This window comes from Eriocheir sinensis, chromosome 55, assembly GCF_024679095.1.
Source record: "Eriocheir sinensis breed Jianghai 21 chromosome 55, ASM2467909v1, whole genome shotgun sequence".
NCBI lineage: Eukaryota > Metazoa > Arthropoda > Malacostraca > Decapoda > Varunidae > Eriocheir > Eriocheir sinensis.
The window spans coordinates 11,759,130-11,782,014 of record NC_066563.1 but is presented as its reverse complement, the minus strand read 5'-3'; the positions used below and the strand labels follow the sequence as shown (position 1 = coordinate 11,782,014).

Here is a 22,885-nt window from a genome sequence, read left to right as displayed (position 1 = left end):
CTCGTTGGCTGGTTCACCGGTGCTAGATTATCGTACTCAGAGCATAGTATTTCCCGGTTTCTGACGCATAACTATAGCCAAGAAACATCAGGAATTAACTATTTTAACGATAAATATAAATTAATCTCGTTATTGGGAACCAGGAGACAGTTTGGGGGGCGGAAGTCGGTATATATGAGGCTGAGTACGACAATCTGGCAACGTTGGGCTGGTTGCTCCTTCCTCCCCTGACGTCACGGACACCAGCAGAAGCGCCACCACCCGCGTTCCCTTTTTTTTATTATTTTCCCATTGAAATCTACTGATGTTCATTAAAGTTCGTTATTACTATGATTTTTAATATTTAATTCCTTTTTTTCAGATAATAGGCCACAACCATGAAGTTTGTTGCAAGAATATATACAGTTAAAATATTGGTTATTCTATTAGTCTTTACTTGATTAACCTTTTCAATCATAGAGGTTAAGGGGTTATGGAGAGAGATATTATTAGATACAAGTATATGGTTATTCTAGTAGTCCAGACGTTACTTGATAATCCTTTACAATCATAAGAGTTAAGGGGTTATGAGAGAGATATTATAAGATACAAGTATATGGTTATTCTAGTAGTCCAGACGTTACTTGATAATCCTTTACAATCATAAGAGTTAAGGGGTTATGGACAACTTCTAAAGACTGTGTCATAAGAAAGTCAACAAACATCACCCTCAACAGATCACCGAATTATATTTTAGCTGATAATTGATTGGCAGAAGTGACCCCATTAAAATGACTCATATTACTCGATTTCACGCTCCCCCACCCAAGTTCCCACGAGGTCCCCCAAGATCATTGAGAATCAGGGGATAGGCATAACTTGAAAAGAGGCATAACTCGAAAAGTAGACATTTGCGACGGAAATGAGGTACAAAATCAGCAATTAAATTCACTACATCTATCACCAGAAAAACATGACCCAAGTGAGAAAATCATTGGTTGGGTGAAACTGTAGATTGACCGGATGTAATAAATAAATAATCAACAATAAGTCAATGATACATAATTAACCTGGTAGCAGCGGGGGTCATGTTTCTTAGGCTAGGTTAGGTTAGGTTATGTTAAAGGCCCCTCTAAGTAAAATAATGAGAAAGAATCATCACTCACGCAAACCATTTCATAAAATATATCAACGCATGTGTGATCAGTTTATACATCATCTATTTTGGGAGGTTTATATCATGGCAGAAATTTGGCCCATCGCTGGTACATGGTAAAGCCGCAAATTTGGCCCATCACTGGTACATGGTAAAGCCGCAAATTTGGCCCATCGCTGGTACACGGTAAAGCCGCAAATTTGGCCCATCGCTGGTACATGGTAAAGCCACAAATTTGGCCTATCGCTGGTACACGGTAAAGCCGCAAATTTGGCCCATCGCTGGTACATGGTAAAGCCGCAAATTTGGCCCGTCGCTGCTACTGGGTTAAATTGTGTAAGTAAATAAATAAATAAGTAAAATGCTGAAAAAAACACGAAATAGCATCTATGGGGAAATAATAAAGCATAATAATAGTGAAAAATATTTACTCTGAAGCTCCATGCGGCCTGGACACAGTACAAGTGATGCTATTGTCCCTGTGGTTAAAATGGAAGTAGTAAAAATAATAGAGGAAGCGGGTGTGAGGACTGAGGAGGGCCGTGGAAGAGGGGGATACTTTGCCACCCAACTCCCGTGGCCTCAAGCTGTGAAGAGAAAGCACAAAAATATCACTCTGTTGTTTGGCATATTTGCAAATTCGTCCCCGCCATCCCACTCAGCGCTTGTATTAGGAGGAAAAAAATACTCTGAGCAACTGAAGTATAAAAGTTAACTACTATCAAAACAATTATTGATAAATCTTCTGTATTTTGACATCACTTTATTTTCAAGTCAGCTCAACTACTCTTGGAAATTCGAACTGAGGTAAAAAAATTAACTACTGTGAAGATACTTATCGATAAACATTCTGTAATTTGACACCAGTTCATTTTCATGTCAGCTCAGTTTCCCAGTGATATTTTTTTACACGAGTACTAATTGGGGTGGTGAGTACAATTTAGCAAGCACGCCGGAGTAATGAGTCATGACGGTTTCAAGACGACCTCTATACATGGCACAGTGAATCAGCCAGTCTGCATGGTTAATATTACATCTGTATACATGAAGCGACTACACTCATGCAATACATACACGTTATTTACAGGAGAATACACAAATAATATATCCTATGTACATAAATACAGTATTCCTTTACAAGCCAATACTTTAAACATAACATAATGACTCTGGCAGACTTAAACTTAAGTGAAGAGTAGAATACACATGAGAATAATTCCATTACAAAATATACATAGTGTGTGATACAGGAGTGAACAATGGGATAATTAACATGACTTAAATAGGAAGAGAAAAATGCCATACTGCAGCACTAAGACACGAAGATAAGCTCTCTTAACCTTTCTTTAGGACAGAAGGGGAAGGAGGGAAGAGGGACGGTCAGGCTCACTCTAGTAGACTCAGTTTACTGTTGGTTTTCCTAAGGTTGGTGCGCCAGGGGTTGGGCGGCTCCTCCTTTGGCTCCTCCTCCTGTCTGGCGTCCACTGTGCCCTTGGAGGAGGAGCTGGAGGGAGACACCTTGGGCTGTGAGGAGGAGGTGGAGGAGGTGGCGGTTCTGGTGCTTCCCTTCGCTGCCTCCTCCTCCTCCTGGCCTTTCTGAGGTGTGCTAGAAGAATTCTGCTGCAGGACTGGTGTGACCTTGATTCTCTTCACCTCCTCCACCTTGGGCACATACAAGGCACTCCTGTAAGGAAGGGAGGTTGAAGTTTTCTTTCATGCAGTGCATGACTTTTTTATGTTTATCCAACAGAGGTAAAAATACAAGCTGTTGTATTTTATGGACTTGAACAATAAGCTAAAAACATCTTTGATACATTGATATATAAAATTCCTGATAATATTTTCTTAATAAATCACAAGTAATATTTAGTATATAAGCTTTCTTGGTTTAGTAATGATAATCCTATGACTCAATGAGGAAGGGATGATAATTATTATGAAAGCATTTGACAGAATATTTGGCAGTTCAAGGTTGTAATTTGAGATAAATTATGAAAAGCTGGAGATAGGGAAACCTGAAATGATATAAGGAAAAGCCTTGTGTTTGTTTAAACACAAAAAGATGTGTGGTAGCTATGCATTCCCTCGAGTATAGGTGTTAGGTTTGTAGTTTGGAGAGACAGGACGTGAACATCATGGATTAGGGAAGAGCAAGATTGAAGATATGTGCATTTCAAGAATAGGGATAAGAAATGGACTTTGGCAGGTCCCATCAGGCAGTGAACTGATAACAGATGGACAACAAGAGCAGTAAAGTGACAAATGTGCCAACATTCTCTGCACTGCATAGTCAAGAGGAAAAGAGCTTCAGGCACCAACAGCTCTTGAGAAAGACACCTTTGTAATTGGCTTGCAGCACAACATCCCACCTTGGTGGTCTACTCTAGATGATACAAACAGACTTGAAATGATGCAATGCAGAGGATGAGATACATCAGACTGAATTTTGCACAACATACAAAGAGCACTGGCATAACAACACTGTTTAAGATCACATGTCACATTTCCACTGCCTAGGTAATTAGCAGTCCAAGAAACCCCAGTGAATAGTGCCAAGTGGCATCCAGCAGCAGAAGACCAGACTGGAGAGCAAGACTCAAGGGCAGGAGATAGTATGAAACATAGAAAACCATTTACAGAAATGGAAGAGTCTGAAAAAATTCAGAATGTCTTTCTAAATATTCACATACACAGCACATTCATAAGCATATAAGAAGCAGTATACAGGTCAGTATCTTAAGGGGTGTGCAGTCTCTTACTGGTCTGTCTGGTCATGTCTCAAGAAGGGAACCTGGTCTATGAGTCATCCAATTAATGTCAATGCTGTCAGAGGTTTGTCTGTCTTTGGTCAATACAGTAGGCAGACCCTTTCAGTCTTTTTCCTTGGTAACAGTAGGATAAATCTCCTTTAATCTTTATGTGTGACACTTTTAAGTATGTCACTCTTACAAGAAAGTGGCAGAATATATTATGAGTCCCACATTACCCTGGAGTCTTGTGTGTTGAACAGCAAACAAAAATAAAGAATACATAAGTTGATGTGAAAAATGAGCTCCACAACTTTAAAAAAAGGCAATGCAAGTAAACATGTATAAATTCATCAGTGACTATCCTTTTAAGAATATAAAGTGCAATAATGACGAAGGATAACTGGAAGGGTGTCATGTTACCTCCATTCATGATAGAAACAGCACAAACATATATTTCGTATTCAAAAACAGAAACTAAGAAGCCTTCCAACTTAATAGGACTGGTTTTCCACACACTGTAACTAAAAGAAATTTATATGTAACCAGTTCTAATAAGAAATACATAAAGCAGGCTGACAGAGAGAGGAGGCACAATTTGTACTCTTATAGCCTTCTGTGTTCCCTCTTTCCCTTGTTGCATAGCATTCAGGCAAGCATGGCATAAATAGAAATCAGCAGTCCCTTGCCTCCTTGCCTCTCTGCCCCTGCTAGCTACCCCTGCCACTCACTCTAGGGTCTAGTGCTTGGGATGCGGACGAGGTGGGCTGGAGACTGCGTGCATGTTGTGACTGGATGGCTACTGAAACAACAACTAGTCAGGAACTGCTCCAGGGAAGGACACTTTTGGGTGTGGAGAGAAGCACCACAAGAGTTCACCATGGCTCCTGGCAGCACTAGTGACGGGTTATCATTATAGTCATGAGATCTATGGATGTTGAGTAAGGGATCTCGGCTGAACAGGGAGTGACATAAATTAGTGAAGTGCTGGAGGGTGCCAACCATGAAAATACATTGGCAGTCGATGCTAATGATGCTATACATACAATATCATGTTCTTAAGTAGCAAGGGAGACAGAGTGGGAGGTAAAGAATTCAAGTCACTTAAAATGTCCGTACGTCTATATCATGTCAGTCAGGTCAGGTCATCAGCGCTGAAATTCAACAGGATAGTTTAAAAGTGACATTACAAAGTCTTGAAGGTGTGTCAGCAGTGTGCTAAAGAAGTGAGGAAAGACAATGAAAACTTTAACAACTTCAAGAGTAAGATATTTCTAACTCTTTAGATTAGTAAATGAAAGCATATATGTGAAAAATCAAACTAAGAAAAGTCCTATTATCTATCCAAGTTTTGTTTGCTTTTTCTTATTCTATGTACTGACAAAACTACTGGGTCAAATGATATATGTCTAAAACTCCCAAGCTGAAATTATCCTGCCACAAACCATAACGAATCACTAGAAAAAAAGTATATAAGGCTAACAAAAAAATCAATATCGACAAGAAGTAGAAAAAAAATCTGTAAGAACAAAAGAATAAGTCTGCAAATATCTGTCTGACGTCCACTGATTGATGATGATAAGTCTGGCGTCTGTGTAGCGTCAGGGTGGCTCACCGTCGGCTCTCCTCGTCCCGCTTCATCATGAGTTGCCTCTTCCAGGGCGGGATGGACTGCATCCTCTTCTCCTCCGCCTCCTGCATCCGCTGCTCCTCCGCCTCCTTCTTGGCCTTCTCCGCGGCCTTCCTCGCCAGCATCTGTCTCTTCCACTCTGGGATGCGGTTTCCTGCAGGGTCGGTGTCAGGAACCTGGAAAAATAAAAGTACTTTATAATCACCATATTCTATGTCAATAAACAGAATACTGACATAGGCAATCTGATGCAGCAATGTATACGAGGCCTTGGATTATCCTTAATTTCAAGGATTTAAAGGCTGATCACACTTTCCTCACCTGATCTACAAATTTGCTGGTGGAGAACTGTCGGGAAAGTTCCGCCTTCTCCATCTTGATGTGGATCTCTTCCTCCTTGGCTCGTTCTGACTTCAGTTTCTTGATGCCGGGGATGTCCACTCCCATCTTGAGTTCAGCAATGACATCATTCTTCACAGCAGTGATCATCGGCTCTGAGGCTGCAAAAATTTCATTCAAGTTGTGAATGGGAATGACAATTTAACTTTAGAGGAAGAAATTTTATCCATACATCAACAAATGCTTCATATCTGGAATATCAACTTATGCTGCTGTAAAGATTTAGTAATTAGCCAGTCAACTCCCTTTTTATTGGACTTTTTAAGCTTCTATGTTGTTTGTTGTGAATGAGTCTGACCTTGATTTTCTTGGTGGGATAAATTTTGATGTCATAAAAGCGTTCAAATTGGTCCAAAAGCAGAATTCACTTTAACCCAAAACGCACAGATATACGTATGCTGAGTTTTTCGGGGAAAGATAAAGATACTGAACAGACTACACTGCACCACTAGCTATGTGAAAAACAAAACAAATGGTGAAACAAGTAACTGAATAATACTCACACACGGGGATCTTGATAGCGACAGAGGTGGGTCTGACAGTTTTGGTCTCAATCTTTCTCAGTTGAACACTCTGCAGGTCTGTCACGCTGATGGTGGGCAGGACCGTCTTGGAGCCGTGCGAGAGTGTGTTGTTGTTGCTGTGGTTGGTGCTGAGTGTGTTGGTGCGTGTGCTGGACATGGTGTTGGTGAAGGAGGGAGGAGGAGCAGGAGGAGCTGGAGGAGGAGGGGGGGCACTACCGCCACCCTCCCTAGGAACTGTCTCCTCTTCGCTTGACTCAGGGATCGCTGGAAGAGGTGCTTGGACGGCAGAGGCGGCAGCATTGCTATCAGGGGTATCAATGGATGAGGGGGACTCTTCTGGACTGCTGGTGTGTTGTGTTGAACCGTTGTGGTGTGCTGTGTCGCTGTGGTGGTGTGGTGTGTCATTATAATGTGACATTCCATGGTAGTGTGATGTACCATTGTGGTGTGATGTTCCGTTGTGGTGTGATGTACCATTGTGGTGAGATGTGCCGTTGTGGTGTGTTCCATGCATAGCCTTCGCCTCAGCACTGGGTGAACGCATCGTACCACCACTTTCTCCCAGTGACCGCAGGTACTCTGAAGGCTTGATGAGGCCAGAGTCCGATGGCTGTGTCGGGAACTTGGGAGGGATGAACGGCAGGCTCTTCCCGTGCATCATGTGAGACTTGCCCAGCTGTGGAGAGTGTCCCAAGTCCTCGTGGGAAGCAGTCGTCTCCTTCTCTCTTCCATTGGCCATGATTTGTCCATAATGGTCAGCCATGTCCAGAGGGAGGGAGGTGGGTCGCTCAGCACTCATGCCTGGCAGGAATGAAGCAAAAATACATGAAAAAGAATCCATTAGTGATTAAATTTTAGTATCTATGCCTTATATAAGAATGAAATCTTTATGAAGAATGTACACTGGCATATATTTGCCTTGAGATATCTGTATTTCAGACTAGTATGAATCTCCTCAATAAGTGAACTAAAATGGTGGGTGCATAACATGAGGAGATGGAAGTATTTTCATTCTTGGCATCAAATAAGACGTTTGTGATACAACTCTTTGAAATCTGTCCGAATTTCCACAATGAGTAAAATAATAATGAATGAAGAAAGTATAACAAACGAAGTTCAAAGATTTCTCACCACCAACAGAGCCATTTGAACTCCTCTGCGAATTCCTTCTCATGAAGTCGGGATGGCCATTGTCATTCTCGGCGTGGTCCTCGTCCTCCCTCTCCTCGGCCGAGCTGTGGGCGGACCTGGGCGAGGAGGGTTTGGAGGAGGCGGGGGAGTGCCCGTCCACGTCTTCATCTGACCTGTGGGAAGCACAGGGGGAGTGCTTGGGGGAGGGCAGCGTGGCGGGCATGGGCGGCGGGGGTGGCGGAGGAGGCTCGGAGTTGGTGCGGGAGAGGGGGGAGCGGCCCTGGGCGTGTGAGGGCGTGGGCGGCATGGAGAGTGTCGAGTGGAGTCTCCTGCGGCTTGGTGACTCTCCCGCTCGGTCACTTCCCCCGTCACCGAATTCTGGAGCGACATGAGTGCTGTGAGGGACTGACTACTCGGAAGATAATGTTACTCTTTGTATTAGAGGTATTAGTACTGTTTAGTATCACATTTACTATTTATTCTATAGAGAAATCCACATGCAACAAACATACAAACATTTAAAGCGGAATGCCTAGAAGTATAAATGCAGCAAACTATATAGCAACATGTACTCAAGGAAGGTGTAAGCAAGCCTCTCCTCCTCCTCCTCCTCCTCCACGTACCGGCCGGCGGAGGAATGTCCCCCTGCGAGCCACTGTTACAGACGTCAGGTCGGGCTGATGCGTCGCTCAGTGGCGCCCCCCGGTCATAATCCGGCGGGGGGACACCTGCGGTCAAGGGGTCAGATGTCAAGATGGGAAAACACTGAAGATCTAGATGAAGGTCAGTTTTGTGGTCAACATGTAAGCTATTTGTGAATGGGAACGTCTATTTTTTTCTTGTCATAACATTTAGCCTATTATCGTCAGTCTGTCATTTTTTTGGGGATATTTTATGTTAGCCGTTTAAAAAGTACAGGTTGTTTTACTCAGGACAGGCAGGCATACTTTAAATTATTACTGAACTATTTTTTTTTTTGCATAATATTCATTGACAAACACTTGTGACGCAAAGCAATAGCAAAAAAAGCAGGACTGTGACACCAATAACAAAACTACTCGTGACACTATAGTACTGTAACTACTGAAGCAAGCACGACACAAGGCACCTAACACCAAGAGAGGGAAGCAGCCGCCCCGCCACGCCCCGTCACCCACCAGCAATAAGGTCGTCGAGACCCTGGAGCCGCTGCCTCTGTCTGGCCGCCTCCTCGTCTTCGTCCGCCTCGTCCTTGTGGTGGCGGGCGCGGCGCGAGGACTCCCTGCCGCCGCGCCCCGCCGCCAGCAGGGACGGCGTGATGTCCTCGTAGTGGTGGTCGTGGGAAGAGGCGGCGCTTGAGGTGGAGGCCGCGTCGTCGCTGCTGTGGATGTCTGCCTTCACTGTAAGGAGAGATGGGCCGCGTGAGAGACAGTAAAGACGAATGACGAAGAACACAGAGAAAACAAAAAGAAGGAAATTACTAGGACGGTATTATAAGACATTTTCGCTTCTCACATTAACTATTTCTAAAGGTCAGATAGGAGGTCAGTCAGGTACTAATGAGTATTTCTTTAGGTTCATTGTACAAAAGAAGGGTCAGACTACCACCAGGGACATAAAACTACTCCTGAAAATGCCCACAACTCCAACGAAAGCCTTGTCAAATTTGTGTTCTTGGCCGACGAAATGTCTTATAATACGACCCAGGTTAGGTTAGGTTAGGTTAGGTTATATCCCCAACGAAATACGAAAAAAAAGGAAAGGATGCAAATAGGAAGACAAACATAAAGATATAATAAGGGAAGCAAACTAATGAGGCAAAACAAAATGTGACCTTGCAAATAAGTACAAATCATGCAATACAGAACGGAGAAAGATAAAATTAGGAAAAACTTAATAAGGGAACTTGTAATACAACCACAGCAAGAACAAAAATGACACAAAGAGCATTCATAAAATATATAAACAATAACAAATGCGATCACATAAAGAATGATAACACTACATTGAGGTGCTACATACCACTGGGAATCATATAGTACTGAAGTCACTTGCACCATTCTAAACAATCTAATCCTCGAAATTAGTTTACTCTGGGTGAAAAATAAAGCGTGAAAAGGAGTACGAAGAGTGAGAATAAGAGCAGAGGTTGACTGAATAAGCAAACGAGCGAAGAAAAAAGGAAGGAGACTTGATGGGGATAAAGGTAAGTAGGTCTGGGGAGGAGAGAGAATATGAAACAAGAGCCAATATAAGAGATGCAAACATGAACCACAAAAATAAAGAGGAGAGAAAGCATGGAAAAACGTAAACAAACAAAAAAAAGAATAGATTTAGAATGAATGAATGAAGGATGGAAGGAAGGAAGGAGAGGAAAGGATGGGGAGTAATTAAAGGAAAGAAGGAAATAAGAACGAAAGAAAGAAAGGAAGAAAGGAGGGAGAAGGAAGATGAAAACTGAGTGGAACATGAAAAGCTCGGCAGTAAGCGACCAAAGATAAATCAAAACAGAGGCACACAAGGAAAATATTGAGCAAAACAAAATGAAACTGAAAAAAAAAAGATAAAAGAGATTAACGAGAAAAAGGGAATGAAAACTGAGTGGAGGATGAAAGTGGAACGGAGGCGGAAATACGTAATGAAAGAGAAGAACCAGAAGAAAAAAAAAAAAAAAGATGAACCACAAAATAGACACTAGAATAGAAAGCGCCAAAGAAAGTGAACCCAAAAGAAAGAGACGAAGAAAAACAACTGAGCAGAGGAAGGAACATAATTAAGACTGATAAGAAGCGGTAGTAATTAACGAAAGATAAAATGAACACACAGAAGCAAGACAGGTGGGAGGAACACGTGCATGACTCGAGAGAAGAAAGCAAGCACAAGGAGACAAAGCAACTGACCACAAGGGAAGGAGAGGGCGCGTGCCAGGCTGCGGGGAAGGAAGAAAGAGAACAGAATGAAGACGAAGAAAGCGTGACGTTGGCTGAGACTGACCTAACAGAGTGGTACAGGATCGGCACGTAAAAAAACAAGAGGGTTAGACTTGGATATATGAAACTACGGAAAGTGCATAGAGCTAAAAAAACACAAAGCCTTCATATATTACGTCAGTGTTGGACCGAAGTATGGAGGAAGGAAGAAAGGAAATAGAGAAGGAAGGGATGAAGAAAAGAAAGAAAGGAGGGAAGGAAAAAAAAGTGGGTTAGACTCGGATATATGAAACTACGGTAAGTGTATAGAGCTTAAAACAAAAACAAAGCCTTCATATATTACATCAGTGTTGGACCGAAGAAAAGTATGGAAAAGGCAGAAAGGAAAACGAAAAGGAAGGGATGAAGAGAGGAAAGAAAGAAAGGAAGGAAGGAAAGAAGGAAGGAAGGAAGGACGGAAGGAAGGAAGAAAGGAAAAAAGGAAGGAAGAAAGGAAAAAAGGAAGGAAGGAAGGAAGGAAGGAAGGAAGAAAGGAAGGACGGAAGGAAGGAAGGAAAGAAAGGAAGGAAGGAAGGAAGGAAAGGAGGTAGAGAGGAAACAAAGCGTGGGAAGGAAGGGATAACGGAGAAAAAGAAGGAAGGAAGGAAAGAAAAAAGGAAGGATGGCAAGATGTAAGATAGAAATGGAGTCACGAAAGTAGAAAGAAAACAGCAACTGGGTCAGCCTCGGCCACACAAAGCTATCGTAAGCAATGAAACAATAAAATCCACACACAGCCACGATACACAATAGCTGGATCAAACTCTGCCAGATGGAGACAATAAATATTTTCAGACACAATCCTAGCGCCATCTGACGGCAAACAATCGGCCACAAACAGAAAAAATGTGAAAATAATGTAATAAAAAACGAGAAACTTGGGGATAAACGTCAAGGAAAAAATACATAAAAAAGTCAATGAAAACGGATTTATATCACACCGTTATTCTTAAGTTTTTTTTTTGTTTTTTTTCCCTCCCAGTAATTCTTTGTTTCCTCCTGACCATATTTTTCCTCCTGTCCAGCTGTTCTTCTCTAACCTTCCTCTTTTTTCTCCTCCCCCCTTCACGTATTACTCCCTCGCCTTTTTCTTGCTAGTTTACAATCTTTCTGTTCTACTCCTCTTTCTTATCTTTTTTTTTCCTCGTTAACTCTTCTGCTATTCTTCCCCCTTCCTTCATCAATCACTTTCTTTAATTTCTCTTATTTTCATATCTTACTCCCCCTCCTTTTCCTCGTTCATTTCCAACTGTACTTCCCTACTCCCTGTTTCTTAATTTGCCTCTTCTTATTTTCGTTAATCACTCTGTTCTTCCTTCCCCTTCCTTCATTATTCAGTCCTGTTCTTCTCTCACCCTTCTCTTTTGTTTCCCTCTTCATGTATCACTCTCAGAACCATTTCTCGTTTATTTCCAACAGTTCTTTTCCACTCTCTGTTCCTTACTTTACCTCTTCTTTATCTTTTTATTCTCGTTAACCTTTCTACCACTTCTTCCACAACTCCCTTCTCTTTTACTCCTCCTCCACCTGTCACCCCAAACATATTTTTCGTTCATTTCTAATCGTTCTCAGCCACTCCCTCTATCTTCATTTACCTCTCTACCTTTCTGTTGTTCCTCCGCCTTTCTCCACCTATCACCCCCACACACCACCCCTTTACTCCTTCCTTTCTCTCTCTACGTACGTATTAACTTAACGCAACGGCACCTGCGAGGGCTGACCGTGTCCACCTAGTTTCTCTTCCATTAACTTTTAGTCACGTCGAGCTAATGGAGCGTGGCAGGAGTGGCGCGAAAGCTGACGAGCCGGAGGATGGGCGGCGCGAAGGAGAGGAGACGAGAGAGGAAAAGAAACCCTTGATCGCTCGCTGGTTTAAAGAAGTGATGCAACATGGAGGTGGAGGGGGGGAGGTGAAAAGGAGAAGGTGTATTAAATGAAGGTAAGAGGAGTAGGACAGAGATTAGATAAAAAACAGGAGTGATATTTAAAGAAAGGGGAGGAAGAGCAGAATTAATGAGGAAAGGGTAAGAGGAGTCGAAAACAGCTGTAACAAGGTGTGTGGGAGGTAAGAAAGGTGTGCAAAAAAGTTTCTAATGAGTAAATAGTTAAAGGTGGGGAAAAATAGAGTTCGATGGACTGTTACGAAACTTTTACACTTTCTTTTACTACAAAACATCAGAAAAAAAGCGTGTACAGCAATAAAAATAACTACTACTACTACTACTGCTACTACTACTACTACTCCCCCTTCTCCTCCTCCTACTACTACTACTACCACCACTACTGCTACTGCTACTACTTCCTCCTCCTCCTCCTCCTTCTACTTCTACTTCTACTCCTACTACTACTACTACTGCTCCTACTACGACTTAACCGCTTGATGTGCGCAGCTGGTACCATAAAAGTACAGTAACACAGTTCATTAAACCAACAGGTGTCACTCCCGGCAGGTACACGAGGCGTCTCAATATACAGGAAGCAATTTAGCCATCAGGCAGGTGGCAAGACCGTTCTTTTGTCCGTGGTGATGAGTCTCTTTGCCCCCAGCCTTCAGAGAATACGTCAGTGTTGTTCTGAGGAAGGAAGAAAGGAAGGGACGGAGAGAAGATAGGAGGGAATAGAGAGGAAGGGGAATAATGCAGGAAGAAAGGAATGAAGGAGAGAAGAAAGGAAGGAGAGAGGAAAGGAAGGAGAATAATGGAAAGGAGAAAAGAAATAAGGAGGGAAGAAGATAAGACTGGAGAGAAGGAAGGAAAGGAAAGGAAGGAAAGAATGAATGAATGAAGGAAGGAAGGAAGGAAGGAGAGGAAAGAAAGGGGGAGTTAAAAGAGAAAGGAAGGAAATAAGAAAGAAAGAAAAAAAATGAAGGAAAGAAGAAAGGAAGGAAGATGTAAATAAATAAATGAATGAATGGAGGAAGAAATGAAGGAAGAAAGAAAGGAGAAAAGAAAGCAGAAGAAAGACAGAAAGATGGATAAAAAGAGAAAATAAATGTCTGCCTGCCTTAATTATTCCTCCTCCATTCTCGTCAACTCATTATTCTCCCATTTTCTTTCGTTCAATATTCCCACAGTCGATAATTCCAGACTCAAATCATCCCCAAAAATCAAAGAGAAACCTTCAGAAATAACTACTGCATCCCGCGCCTAAATTATCATCAATTATTCGATGATTTCATACATTTTTCCTCCCGCCAATCATCCCTTCTCTCTAAACCGTTCTCAGTCCTTAAGTTCACCTGCCTCTTTCTTCCTCTTTCACATCCTTTCCCTTTGATTATAGAGTCATTATGCTTTTCCTTGCTCCTACGTTAATAATTTTCTCGCTTTTTCCTTCCCCTTTGCTTTCATCTCTTATGTTCCTGACTATTTTCATCTATTTTTCCTTCTTTTTATCTTCATTTCTTTCGTTCCTGTACTCGTCTATCTTCATCTGTTTTTCCTTTCTTTGCATTCCGTTCTTTCGTTCCTGTATTAGCCTATCTTCATCTATTTTTCCCTTCTTTCCTTTCATCTCCTTCGTTCCTGGTTTCGCTTTTCCTTTCCTTTTTCTTTCATCTCTATTGTTCCTGTGTTCGTCTATTTTCATGTTTATATTTTCCTCATTCTAAACATTTAACATTTCCCCATCTTTCATCTTCTCCTTCGTTGTAAAAGCTTCCCTTCAACAAAAGAACATATTTAGTTTACCTTATATTCCCATTAAAAAGTTCTCACGTATTTACAACTATCGTGGTTTTCTTGCTGCTATCGACATATTTGCATGACTAGTTTTCTCTCTCTTTCTTTCCTTCGTCTTGAAAGATAATATTCGCTTTCCTTTTCTCATCGCTTCCCAGGCTTAATTCATCATCTCTGCATTTCATTCTTCTTTCGCTCCCACAAATTATCTTAATAACTCCTTTTTTTTCTTTTTTTACTCCCTATGCTTCCACTTTCTCGGCCTCTTCCTTACTTTCTCTTCCTCTCTTTTATATGTGCTTCCTTCGTCCTTCATATCTCCCTTGCTTTCCCTCGCTCTCGTCATGTCTCCTCTATCCCTTCTCTTCTCCTGTTCCTCCTTGTCTATTCTTTCGTCCCGTCCATTTCCTTGTACGCTCATTATATCCTGTCCTCCATTCTCTTCTCTTATCTTTCTATTCCTGCTTCGTCCTTTAATTTCTCGTTCTTGCCTCGTTCTTCAATCATTCAATCTTGTTTCTCTCCCTTTGTCTTTTTTCGGTAGACATTAACTCCTAATTTTCGTTCGTTTCCTTCATTTCTTTGCATTTTTTCCCCTATACCGTCTCGCCCAATTCCTTGTATCGTCTTCCTGGTATTTCTTTCATTCATCTCTTGTTCTTCTTCCCTTGTTTCCTCTTTTTTCCATTCTTTTTGTCCTCGTTATTTTCTTTCCCTTGTTTCTCTCCTCTTCTCTTCCCTCCCTTGCCTCTCCAGTTCTTTCCCCGTTCCCATCTCATCCCTCGTTCCTCTCCCCTGGTCTCCTTCCTTCCATTCTTTCTATGCCCATCATTTTCTTCCCCTTGCTATCTCGTAATTGATCTCTCTCTCTTGCTCCCCTTCTTTCCTTCCCTTGCCTCTTCCATCCTTATTCCTTTTCTTTCGTTTCCTTTCCCATCTTTCTAAACACGTTACTTTCTTTCCCTTGTTACGCCTTGATTTATCTCTCATGCACCTCCTCCTCCTCCTCCTCCCTTCCCCCTCTAGCTCTTCCCATCCTTTCCCCGCCTCCATAGCAACCCGAGCCGCCCACAGGTAAGCATGGAGTACCTGGCTCGCTGTCGGTCACGCCTCGCTGCGGAAGCTCAACCTGTTACTGGGGATTAGCGGGTAAGGGAACGCACCTGCCTGCCGAGCGCGCGTGTGTGTATGTGTGTTTGTGAGTGTACCCTGAGTAATGGGCTGGGTGGTGATGGTGGTGGTGGTAGACTGCTTGAGGGTGAGTGAATGGTGATGGGTGGTGGAATGGGTGGTGGTGATGGTAGACTGCTTGAGGGTGAGTGAATGGTGATGGGTGGTGGAATTGGCGGTGGTGGTGGTGGTGGTGATGGTGATGTTTTGTTATGCTATCTGATTTGCCGTTGTTTGGTATAATATAGTAATTTTGTTTTGTTACGTATTGCAATTATCATTCTTCTTCTTCTTTTTCTTCTTCTTCTTCTTCTACTTTTTTCTTTTTCATCATCTTCTTCGTCTACTTCTTCTTTTTCTTCTTCTCCTTCTTTTTCTTCTTCTCCATCTTAGTAGTAGTAGTAGTAGTAGTAGTAGTAGTAGTAGTAGTAGTGTTGTTGTTGTTGTTGTTGTTGTTGTTGTTGCAGTTGTTGTTTTTCTGGAGGTGGTGGTAATCATGCCAGCAGAATACATAGACAGCAGCAGCAGTATTAACAGTAGCAGTTGTTGTTTACGTTGGTGGAGGTGATGATGGCTGGAGTGGCGGTGAAGATAAATATATTTCTCCAGGCGTTATTCTCACTGTTGCGGTCACTGCTGCCATTACGACGCTGCTTGGCTATACCTGTACTCTGTCTAATAAATCTTCTGACCCCCCACCACCGCCACCGTTACAAACTACTACCACGTGACCACTAACAACAAAACCACTCTTGCCTCGTGACCAGAAGAGGGCGTGACAAGCCGCTAAAAGCCTTCACTCACGTAAGAAAATTAAAAGGTAGACATGTACGGCAGGTATTCATTAGAGTTCCCAGACCGCGCGTGATAAATTTCCTCCTGATGAGCGAACGAGTTGTGTCGCTAATTACTTTCACTCAGGTAAGAAGAAAAAGGTGTAATGCAGGTGAGGAAGAGATGTTAATTAGTGTGTGGTGAAGATGAGAGATGAAAGTGCGTGAAAGTCAAGATGAGTGTGTTTTTCAAGGATTACCATTATTATAGAGAGAGTGAAAGTCAAGTTAAGGTGTATAAGGGATTAGTATCAATATAGAGTGCGTGAAAGTCGATGTATGATAGTGTATAAGGAAGAAATATGAGTATAGGAAAGTGTGAAACTCAAGATGAAGGTGTTTCAAGGATTAGTATTATTAGAGAGAGAGAGAGAGTGAAAGTCAAGTTAGGGTGTATAAGAGATTAGTATCAATATAGAGTGTGTGAAAGTCAAGGTGTGAGAGTGTATGGGGAAGAAATATGAGTATAGGAAAGTGTGAAAGTCAGGACGAGTGTGTTTCAAGGATTAGTATCATTAAAGAGAGATTGAAATTCTAGGTATGAGAAGAAACGTGAGTATAGGAAAGTGAGATATTCAAGGTGTGAGTGTGATTAAGGGTTTCACATGAGTACAAAGTATGTAGAATGAATGAATACGAACATGAAAGTGATATAGGTGAGGGAGGGACACGGATGGAAGTGACGAGCGAGAAGCAAAGGGAAGTATCAGAGAAGCATCAGGGAAGAATATAGGAAGCACCAGGGAAGTATCAGGGATTAGTACGAGTATAGAGAGTGTGAAAGTCAAGGAGTAAGGGTGTATAAGGTATCAGTATGAGCAGAGGGAGTGTAGAATGGGAAAGTCAAGGGGTAAGGGTGTATAAGGTATCAGTATGGGTATAGGGAGTGTAGAATAAATAAGTATGAGAGTAAAGGTGGTAGAGGTGAAGGAATAGACAGGGGGAAGAGAAGAGGGAGAAGCAAACTAAAAACATGCAACGGGGAGCACCAGGAAGCAAAGGGAAGGAAAAAAAATATCTAACTGTTTCCAGACTACGAGTGATTTATTTCCCTTCAATAAACAAATACAAATCCTGCCACGCCTCTGTTTACATTCAATAACGGAACAAAGGAGGAGGTGAAACAATACTTATAAGATTTTCTCGCAGTTTAAAATGAGTAGCGCAGGTATTCAATATGTATTAGTGTCGAGACCGTATTTACTATTTCCTTCGATAAACAAATGAGTCTGGCCACGCCTCTGTTTACATTCAATAACGGAGCTCAGGTGGAAATGAAAGAATACTTATAAGATTTTCTCGCAGTTTAAAATGAGTAGCGCAGGTATTCAATATGTATTAGTGTCTAGATCTTATTTACTATTTCCTTCGATAAACAATTGAGAGTCTTGCCACGCCTCTGTTTACATTCAATAACGGAGCTCAGGAGGAGGTGAAACAATACTTATAAGATTTTCTCGCAGTTTAAAATGAGTAGCGCAAGTATTCAATATGTATTAGTGCCTAGACCGTATTTACTTTTTCCTTCGATAAACAAATGAGTCTTGCCACGCCTCTGTTTACATTCACTAACGGAGCTCAGGAGGAGGTGAAACAATACTTATAAGATTTTCTCGCAGTTTAAAATAAGTAGTGCAGGTATTCAATATGTATTAGCGTCTAGACCGTATTTACTTTTTCCTTCGATAAACAAATGAAAGTCTGGCCACGCCTTTGTTTGGATTCATTAACGGAAGTGAGAGGAGGTGAAACAATCCTTAAATAAGTTTTCTCGCGGTTAGAAATATGTAGAGCAGTTATTGCATATGTATCAGTTTCCAGAGCTCGTGATACATATTTTTTTCTTCTATAGCACTCTCTTCCTACGCATCTGTTTTATATATTCAACAACGGAATAGAAAGGAGATATAAAAATGCCAATAATTCTTTTTTCGCGGCTAAAAATATGTAGAACAGCCATTGAGTATGTATTAGTTTCCAGACCTCGTGTTATTTTTTTTCTCTATAGTATTCTCTCTCTACGCATGGTTTTTTTTTCCTATACATTCAACAACACAGGTAAAAGAATGGCAATAAAATTTTCTCGCGGTTAAAAATATGTAGAGCGGGTATTCAATATGTATTAGTTTCCAGACCTCGTGTTATTTTTTTCTCTATATCACTCTCTTCCTACGCATCTGTTTTTTTTTTCCTATACATTCAACAACGCAGGTAAAAGAATGGCAATAACATTTTCTCGCGGTTAAAAATATGTAGAGCAGGTATTCAATATGTATTAGTTTCCAGACCTCGTGTTATTTTTTTCTCTATAGTATTCTCTCCCCACGCATGTTTTTTTTTTCCTATACATTCAACAACGCAGGTAAAAGAATGCCAATAACATTTTCTCGCGGTTAAAAATATGTAGAGCAGGTATTCAATATGTATTAGTTTCCAGAAGCCGTGTTATTTAATTTTTCTTTTATTTCGATAGGAGAGACTCCCCACGCATGCTTTTTTATTTTATTTTTACATTCAGCAACATAACAGAGAGATGAAAGAATGCCAATAAAGGTTTCTCGCATTAATTCCGTTTTCTTTAGTTTCGATAGCAGAGTCGCTACCCATGTTGTTTTTTCCTACATTCAATAACGGAGGAGAAAGAATGCCTCGAGGCGTTTCTCGTATATAACCCACTTTCTCTGGAACTCAAGCGTTAGTGAGACGATTAGTAACACTTAAGACGACACGGACACAATATATATCATGGACTAAAGACGGGGAGAAAAGCGCAAAAGAAATTGAGAAAATAAAACACTAACCCCCCCCGCCCCCCCCCACACACACACACACTAAAACGCATCAGAAAAAAAAATATATATATATACAACCTAGACAAACACACGAAAACAAAGCCATAAAAAAGTGAAAAGACGAGAGAAATATATAAACGTAATCATATAAATCAGGAAAAAAAAACGGAGCTGAAAACGATGATAAACACATGAACGAGACCGTGGCGGCGGCGCTCCAATCGACGCTTCATATTTCTCTATTACGAGGGATTAGCCGCTATCATTTTCACGCGCGCACCGGCCACCTGGCGTCGGAGAGGGGGGCAGGGGGAAGAGGGGGGAGAGGGGGGGGGCGGAGGGAAGACGGGCAGACGTAGGAGAGCAACCAATCATCGACCTGACGACGAAAATTTTCTCTCTGCCAAAACGTCGACTAAATGTGACGAGCAGGAACGTTCGTCGCACGCACACACACACACACACACACACACACACACACACACACACACACACGAAGAAAACACATGGCTTGACCCAAATCTTTCCTTCGTCTTCTTTTTTTTTCTGGCTCTAAACTTGAATGCAAAAGATTATAACGATGCAAAGGAAAGCCAGTCACGCAGGAAGGGAATTAAAAGGATTGGTGTTGTGTGGTGTTAGGCTCATGGTGGTTCATGGTAGGCTGGTGTGACTACTACTACCACTACTACTACTACTACTACTACTACTACTACTACTACTACTACTACTACTACTACTACTACTACTACCACTACTACTATCATTACCACTCTACGGACAATCAATTTTCTTTTCACATAGGCTGACTACTTGAAGATTGTAAACTTTATATGTATGTGTGTGTGTGTGTGTGTGTGTGTGTGTGTGTGTGTGTGTGTGTGTGTTCTCTCTCTCTCTCTCTCTCTCTCTCTCTCTCTCTCTCTCTCTCTCTCTCTCTCTCTCTCTCTCTCTCTCTCTCTCTCTCTCTCTCTCTCTCTCTCTCTCTCTCTCTCTCTCTCTCTCTCTCTCTCTCCCTTTCTGTTTGCGTATCTCTTGTCAAGCTCAATAAACAGTTTTCTCTGGTCGGCGCCGCTCACTGCCCTGCTTCACACCTGCTGCTCAAGACGGCCAGGTAAAGAGTGGGTCCGCTTTTTTCCCTTTAGTACCGGAACTCAGATTTCGTGCCTTTCATATGATTTAGTTTCTTTATTATCGACGTCAATATCCTTTTTATTTCTTCTTATTCTTTGTATTAATATTTCTGTTCTCAGCACTATCCTTCTTTTTCTTGCTTTCCTTTTTCTTCTTCTATTTCTTTTTCTTCTTTTCTGCATTAGTTTTATTATCCCTATTCTATTTCTTGTTAATCTTTTCTTCTAGTCGTTTTCTTCTTCTTCTTCCTCTTCTTCTTCTTTTTCTCTACTATCATCATTATTATTACTGAGAGAGAAAAAGAAAGAAAACAAAATCCATCTTCTTTCTTGTAGGCGTGGTCAAAGGAAACGCTAATTATTCCCTCCCTCTTCCTCTCTCTTTTCTCCCTCTCCCACTCCCTCCCGCCTGCCCTCCCTCCCTCCCTCCCTCCATTTCTCTCCTCTCTCCTTTCTCTCCACGCATGAGATCAATAACAACATGCGCATTTCTTCACTCATTTATTTACCTCTCTCTCTGCCTGTTTGATTGATAAGTCATTGTTATTCTAATCTACTTCTCACATCTGTCTGTTTTCCTTTCCTCTCAATGCACCTCTTCCGGTTTCGCAGCGTTGACAGATGGTGAAGGAGAGACAGAGCAGCGCTGGATTTTATATTAAGCGACATATTACTCTTGATCAACAACGCTGTGGATGATTTTTCTTTTTTGATCCGTTTTTCGAGGCGTGAGTAGTTGGTTTCGTTGATTTCTTTAATATCACTTCTGTTTTTACGCCTGAGTTTGTAAGTAATATCACTTCTGTTTTTACGCCTGAGTTTGTAAGTAATATCACTTCTGTTTTTACGCCTGAGTTTGTAAAAATTATGTCCACAACTCTGAGAATTCAACATTTCTATCGAGCTCCGTCCCCCTAAATGCAAGTAAAAAAGTCAAACGACCCATATAACTTAATAAATACAAATATGTCGTTTGAAAAATCTTGCGCACGTGAGTTGGGTGAAGGTGAGAGATGGAAGTGAGGATGTTAGGGAGTGAAAATGTGGATACGGATTACGTGGAGGTGTTACAGGTGACGAGGAAGCGAGGCAGGTGGATGGGGTGATAAGGAGAGGTAGGAAGGCGAGACACGTGAGAGAGGTTAAGGAGAAACGAGGGGAAGGTTAAAAATGTGGGAAGGGAGAGAGGAGGAGGTGGTTGGGCACATGGACGGCGGGGGGGGGAGGCGTGATGGCGGAAGTAGAAAGCGTTGGCGACCGCGTGTGGGAATCAGCTAATTATAAGTTTGTCTGTCGCACGCACTCACACACACACACACACACACACACACACACACAAACACACACACACACACACACACACACACACACACACACACACACACACACACACAGACAGACAGACAGACAGACAGACAGACAGACAGACAGACAGACAGACAGACAGACACACACACACACACACACACACACACACACACACACACACACACACACACACGTTCTACCCTTCTAACACGAATCTATACGATCAAAAGAATGCCGCAGACAGACGACAAATCTTAATCAAAAGAAAACACGAAGCGGAAAACACCTGCGGCAAGAGTGAGCTCAATTAAGTTTACGACGCCAGTAATTATACGCAGAACCTGAGCTCCCTGGCAATGGAACGCGGTGCAATTAAACAAATTAATCCAAAATTACCCAAAGAATACTCAACACCTGCTCACCAGCCAGTAATAAAGCCTTAATTTGGAAAAAAAATACAAAAAAATACTCTTTTTATACCACTGGCAGATTTTTTTCAGTCTTACCTTCACGCGACACACCTGGGGCGCCTTTACCTGTGTGGCTGCAGTGAGGATGTGAGACAGTTCAAGGACTCGCGCTGGAGTTCATGAGAGCCTCCCGATCCTCCCCAACGATAGCTAGACTCCCTCGGGGCACTCACTCGTTCCCACCCCCAAGACTTAAGACTGGGGGAGACGCCACCAACCTGGAGACTCGTATCCGGAGTCAGCGTGAGTGTCGGATTCGGAAACGTTCTCGTACTGCGCCTCGAAGCTCTCACTCTCCCGATCATCGGCGTGGCACGCTGGGGGATCTTCCTTGATCTCCTCGTATATGTTGTCACCAGCCTCGCCCCCTCCCTCAGGCTGCCTCAAGGGCGGGGCCATGGCGGGGGAGGGAAGGTCGCCCTCGGTGGGCTCATACAAGGCGGCTGCAGGGTCTGGCTCCTGCCCTGGAGGCGGCACTCTGTAGTCACTGGCAGGCAGCTCCGAGAGCTCGGCCTCGGCCTCCACGTTGGTCCACTCTCCCCTACACTCAGCCGGCGGCGGCGAACTATATTCCGTATCACTGTTTTCTCCGTCCGTCACTGCCTCTCGCGTGGCTGCTATCCGGTCACTGTGGGCGGCGCGGGGGGTGGCCGGCGGCGGGGGAGTGGCGGCGCTGGGCGGGGCCAGGGCGGACTGGGAGGTGAAGGTGCCTCGCGCAGCCCCGCCGGCCCGGAACGCCTCGTCACGCCCCGCGGGGTGGACGGAGGCAGGTCGTGGTGATGAGGGGCTTGAAAGTTTGCCCTCCGCCTCAGCGACAAACAATTTCTCTCTGGGCCTGGGCAGGGAGCCGTGGCTCGTCGTGACGCGGCGGCACGCTCGGGGCAGCGTCCACGTGTCGTGGGGCTGCGGCGGGGGCGGGGGATGCCTGGGGCGGCGGGGGAGCGTCACGTCACGCTGCTCAGCACCTCCCATGGGCAGCACAGGG

At 42.9% G+C, this 22,885-nt stretch overlaps 1 protein-coding gene across 12 annotated transcripts in view; it reads right to left on the bottom strand.

Annotated features, from left to right (window-relative positions):
* Positions 1-1,546: 1,546 nt before the first annotated feature.
* LOC126984080 (espin-like) overlaps positions 1,547-22,885 on the bottom strand; it is a 171,214-nt gene continuing 149,875 nt past the window's right edge. For 6 of the 12 annotated variants that reach the window (XM_050837480.1, XM_050837481.1, XM_050837491.1 and 3 more), the window contains 7 exons: positions 8,724-8,945; positions 8,190-8,294; positions 7,567-7,944; positions 6,415-7,236; positions 5,834-6,012; positions 5,498-5,688; positions 1,547-2,819 (listed from right to left, as the gene is read on the bottom strand). In XM_050837480.1, coding sequence (XP_050693437.1) covers positions 2,522-2,819; positions 5,498-5,688; positions 5,834-6,012; positions 6,415-7,236; positions 7,567-7,944; positions 8,190-8,294; positions 8,724-8,945 — 2,195 coding nt within the window. In that variant the 3' untranslated portion in view covers positions 1,547-2,521. Of the gene's footprint in view, positions 2,820-4,613; positions 4,685-5,497; positions 5,689-5,833; positions 6,013-6,414; positions 7,237-7,566; positions 7,945-8,189; positions 8,295-8,723; positions 8,946-22,118 lie in introns of all 12 variants that reach the window. The other 6 variants (XM_050837489.1, XM_050837488.1, XM_050837487.1 and 3 more) reach the window with 4 other exon arrangements.